Source organism: Acyrthosiphon pisum, chromosome X (assembly GCF_005508785.2).
Source record: "Acyrthosiphon pisum isolate AL4f chromosome X, pea_aphid_22Mar2018_4r6ur, whole genome shotgun sequence".
In the NCBI taxonomy this organism is placed as follows: Eukaryota; Metazoa; Arthropoda; class Insecta; order Hemiptera; family Aphididae; genus Acyrthosiphon; species Acyrthosiphon pisum.
In genome coordinates, this window is record NC_042493.1 from 38,094,598 (window position 1) to 38,100,441 (window position 5,844).

Genomic DNA, 5,844 nt, shown 5'->3' on the forward strand with positions numbered 1-5,844 from the left:
TTATAGTATATATTTCCTTTTATTTACAAGAGTTAGGTGGAGGCTGAGCCTCACTTGCCTCACTGACGAGCCGCCACTGGACTACCTCCTCTTTCCAAGGACGTAATTTTTATAGCTGTAGTGTGGATGGTTATTTTTAAATAATTTTGCAAAGCGATGTTTTAGCATATAGTTGCCGCATGATGTAAGGTAAGTCAAAAGTTTTCAACGGGGGGGTACCCCCTCGATTTTCTTACGAAAAACCACAACTACCCCGATCGAGACCAGCACTCACGACGTTGTTCGGGGACCTTAAGCAAGTGTATTGCCAAAGTTATAAAACGTTGATACTATTATATCGTAGTTCATGCATATCGTAGTTCATGCATTCAACACACGCTGACAGTGTTGCCTCCTGATTTCAAAAGATGAAATTGGAAATTATGTGCGTGTAATCGTCCGGCGGTCATGCAGACAGTGTTGCCTCCTGATTTCAAAAGTTGACATTAGACATTATGTGCGTGTAATCACATATGTATGTATTATCGTGTTGAATGCATGAGCTATCTATTAACCACAAATTTTACTGCCGTTCATTTTGCAATCAGCTCTACTGAACGATAGATGTTCGACAATGACGACAAGCGGACAACCACGTGAGTATTAACTATTGTACACATTTGGCTACTACTAGCAATAAATATTCTATTCTATTATATATCGAAGTAGCTATACACGACGGGCGTAATACGCCGCGGCAAAAAACGCCGGTCGTCTTGTATGACGCCCGTCGGGTATAGCTACTCCGATATAAATTAATTATGGCTCCATCCATTGTATATGATCTAAGATCATACGCGACGTATCGTACGCGCGCGTTTTCATTTAAATTCAGTTAAATTCATACGCGCCACTCTGACGATACGTTACCGATTACGATTACGATAGGTCTTTGTTCGTGAAGGTATGAACGGACGACCCTGCTGTGACCATTAACGTGTTCAATGTTTGTGCGATAACAGTTGATAATAGTTTTCAATGATTGTTATTGTTATTGTTATTGCAGGTTACATGGACGACGAAGAATGGCCATTGAAGTGTGTAAGTATTTTTTTTGTTTAAGATCAAATAAACGTTTTAACAATAACGCACTGTTCGGGGGGGACTTTTTTTTTGCAGTGCATGTCGTGTAGTTGACTCATTATATTTTATTTTAGGATAGACGTGCTGCCGTGTTGTGTGTGGCGGATGACGCGTGCCTTAATACTATTCTGGATAAAATTCTTGGAATACAGACGCATCGCAACAATACTCCGCAATTTCATTTCAAAGATTCTGAAATCCGTCATATCGTATTTAAACAACAACTTATTTATAAAGATTTTTGTAATAATCCAGTTCCATATACAATTCAAAAACACAACAGATTTGACGAACTGAATGGTAATTTATAGTGATATTTATATATATTTTTTTTAATCAGTAAATAAAGTTAAAAGTCAAATATAAGTTTAATTTAATGTGCTTAAATTAGGTGCAAAGGTAGTGGCTACAAAGCACATAAAAAAAAACATTGTGTTGTTTGAGCTATGTGGACAATTATATCCATTTAGTGACAAATTCCTAATACCAGGGGTAAACGACTTCTCCACTGTCACTTCTAGCGTAAATGACAAAGACTATATGTTTCTTGGCCCAGTGTCATTCATCAATCACGACTGCCACCCAAATACCCAGTGGCACAGTAGAACAAAGACATTATCTTGTGTCAAGACACTAAGAGATATATTTACAAACGAAGAAATAACTTTGTTCTAGTAAGAAGCTAAAGCACATTACAAGCGTTTTCATAACCGTCTGTCCACCAACAGTAATCCACTAATCCGCGATCTCGCAGTCCCGACCATACCTGGCGATTCTCCCAGGCGTCTAAAACGCAATTGGTGTCGTGACCTCCTTACTTCCCCCCCTCCCATCCAAACTTAAACAAAGAAAACAAAGAAAAACAAAAAACAAAAAGAAAATAGCAAAAAAAAACAAAAATACCCATAGTGAGTGTCATTGATGGATGGCTCACAACCCGTGTATTCATGTTAATATATGTTTAGGTTAGTTTTGGTACTAATGTTAAATTGTATAAGTATGTATCTCTCATCACATGTACTTATTGTGCCTCATAGGTACAAATTGTATATTTCAAATAAAGCAAAAAAAAAAAAAAAAAAGAAATTATGCTATGAAACTATATAAGAGCACTCGCGAAGCGGACACAATGCCCTATTGCCATAAGAGCTGTAGCTCTACAAGCAGCCACGTCACACGACTCATGGACCAATGGCGTTTCTATTGCTGTATACGTCTATAACCTATATTAATATAATTTATTCACCTATAAATTTCCAATGTGTAATTTATAGTCATACAATTTTCTTTATCCTTGCTTCACTTCACTGGACTTTAATACTTTATAGTAGACTGGAGTACTGGAATCTGGAGTCCGTTCTAAACTTTTGTGTCTGCAACTGCGACTGGAATACCTTTTAAATATTCTGTGCTAAATTAAGGGGTATGACAAAATATGTTTTAAAACATATCACAGATCAATCATTTTATCATATTCACAGATATGGATAATATTCACGACCAAATGATTACAGACGTGCGATACTGCGATGGCCGTTTATCAGTGACAACAGCGAACTGCGCTGCCCCCATCTAGCAAGTAACGCGGCTGCATACAATTTATGTACCCGGCGGTGGCAAACGTTTATAATATTGTTGAGCGGTTGATTTTAGTCGCCTGTGTCGGCGGTCTGCGCATGAGCTATTCACATTACATTACGAGCATACATGTTAGCGCATAGACGCATCTTGCATGCACAAACTTAAGCCTCGTTCACACGGTGACACTAATGAGTATGACACTAATGATATTGTGTGTCGTGACACATAGTGCCGTATATCAAAATCGTTTGATACGCGACACTAGTGTCAAGCAACTATCGCCGTGTGAACGAGGCTTTAGGCGACAGCGGCTTCTGCCTCTGTCGATCTCAGCGCTTCAGCGGTGAGTGGTGACGACGACGGGGCGCCGCACAGTGGTCGAAAACGCAATTTTAGGCGGACAAAATATTTTTTTTATTTCTACTGATATAGGTACTCAAAAGCAAAATAAGTTAATTTTTAAATTGTTATTAAATTGTGTACAATTTATAATTCTTGCTATACACTAAACCAATTTAATAATTTTTATTTCTAGATGATAGGCGCAACTAGACCTCTAAAACGTGGGGTGCTAAATCTGTGAATGCATCCCAGAGCCGTGGGGGGCTTCGCTCCCCCCCACACCCCCTTTACATGGACCTACATCAATCGATACATCAAAACTTAAAACACATATTAAGACATAACCTACACAAAAATAAACAAAATTTATAATTAATTTTTTTTTTTATATTGATATCAGTAACATATTGGAACAATTTAATTTCATAATCTTGTTAAATAAATAATAATTTATACATTTTAAATCAGTATAATTTTTCTGGGTTTCAAGCAATATTTATTCAAAATACTTTCAGTGTTTATCTGATTGAATAAATGTTTTTCAATATTCAACAAAGATAAATTGGTAAACCTTTGCTGGAGCATGCTTGATCTTAGCCAGTTTTTTATCCTCTGCATTGTCGAAAATCTTCGCTCACAAGTAGCAGAGCTTACCGGAATTGTGATTGCCATTTGCATAAGTTTGTATAAATTTGGAAAGGAATCTTTTTTTATTTTCTCTTTCATATCTTCTAGTGTAAAGTTTGGTGCTAGGCAATTATTAACAACCATCATTTCAGCTTTTAATACATCAAGCTTTACACTTAACATACCCTATACCTACAGTTATAAATTATTGTTTAGTAATGATTAAAATTTACTTTTGTATTTATATTAACCTTATAATGACTGATGAACTCTAGACTTCCATTATAGTTTAAACTCATAAATTTATCAACTGAACAAGCCATTGATAAGTTTTTCTCAGAAAATCTGTACTTAAGATTTGCAATTATAGTATCAATTATTGGAATATATACAGTTATTTTCCAAAAATCGCTTACTGATGAATTATTTTGTTCAGCTTCTTCTCCAGTTACTGTCTCTAGGTGATAACTGTTCAAATATGTAGGCCGAGTTCTTTTACGTTTTGATCCTTAAACAATTATATTTTTACATAAATAAGAAGCATATAAATGAAATAAATGAAATATGAAAACAATCAATTACTAATTATTTTCAAATTATAACTATAACTAATAAAAATACCTAGACGATTAATTTGTAAAGCGTTATATTAAGTTCTTCAGCCATCAATTCAATTTTTTTCCAAAATGTATAAAACTCATCTTCATATCTTAACTGTTCAAAAGATTTTATAACTCCATTAATAGTATCTTTTGCTTTTCCTAAACTAGCTGATTTTGACTGCAGTGTAGTACTAAACATATAATTATGCAAAGAACATCTTTCAATAATGTTACCTCAATCAAAAAGTTAGAATTTTTTATTTGGCTAAGAATACCTGTAAAAAAAAATATAATATTTAATACATAAATAAATACCTAAACTGAGCAATTTTAACTGTGAAGTAACAATAATATATTTATGAATACATGCATTTTTAGAATTATTTATATTATATTTATTATTAAATAATTGAATTAATAATAATTAATTATTCACCTATAGCCTCTACTGCATATTTATCATTTTGATCCTCAACTTAATTTATTATAAACTTCAATATTGCGGGGTAATTGTTTATCATTGAATCACATTTTTTGAAACGGCATACCCATCGAGTATTACATATTCTAAGTACATTACCTTTTCTTAACCCTAATTTAGACTGTATTAAAATGCGCATAGAACAGTTCGATGGTCGTGAAAAATGAACGTAGAGCATTTCCAATGTATTAAATACATTTCGGGCACACTAAAATAATTTGAATTTGTTACAATTGGTGTTTTCTAAAAACTCCTTTACACATATCTACTACAACTAAATTAAGCCTGTGTGCCATACAAAGCGTGTAAATTGCACTAGAATGTTTTTCTTTTATTTTGGCCTGTACTCCTCCAAGGCAACCTGACATTACACTTGCACCATCGTATGATTGTGTTACTATATGTAATAGGGTGGTCCTTAAAACTGAACTTTGAAAATGTGTTAATTATACAACCTAGATTGGTTTTAATACTTATACAAACGATGAATAAAAAGTTTAAGGAGAATTGGTCAATATTAACCTGTGCCACAAAAGGGTTGAAGTTGCATACCCCTATTTTTTAGAAAACAACATAGTTTTCTAGGTTTTTCAAGCATACCGCAAGAAATAATTACTATATCAAAAAAAGTATAAGAACATAATTTGTTTAAAATAACATTTTATGTATTTTCAGTCATATATATCTTTTCATAAAAGTAATATTTAAAAAAAAAGTTGCATAGGTGCAACAAACCAAGCTCTTATGTACAGTCGAATAATAAAGACACATACGCTGGTAATAGATTTTTTCTTCTTTCCGTGTTAAGCGAAATTGACTTCGGAATAAAAATATTTTCAAACAGTATATAGCTTTTGCCATTCACTTGGTATGATGGATGGCTCCGGGTGCTCTTAAAGAAATTTCTCGAGGGGGCACTCCCCCAAGAAAAATAATCGTCAATTCTAACAACTCTCTATTATCTTCCATTGGTTTGTTTGATTTGTAAATAATCAACTACAAAATTAGTTACATCAGAACTCACATCACTCACATTTTTTTGTATAAAATCATTCCAGGTTCAAATTTTTCAGTATTTAAGGTTTCCCC

The 5,844-nt window shown here is 33.8% G+C and overlaps 1 protein-coding gene across 1 annotated transcript; it reads left to right on the forward strand.

Annotated features, from left to right (window-relative positions):
* Positions 1-613: 613 nt before the first annotated feature.
* LOC103307804 (histone-lysine N-methyltransferase KMT5B-like) lies at positions 614-1,797 on the forward strand. Its single transcript, XM_008180124.1, has 4 exons — positions 614-635; positions 1,046-1,080; positions 1,197-1,422; positions 1,514-1,797. Exons 1-4 carry the CDS (start codon positions 614-616, stop codon positions 1,795-1,797), a joined length of 567 nt encoding a protein of 188 aa, XP_008178346.1.
* The last annotated feature ends 4,047 nt before the right edge of the window (positions 1,798-5,844 follow it).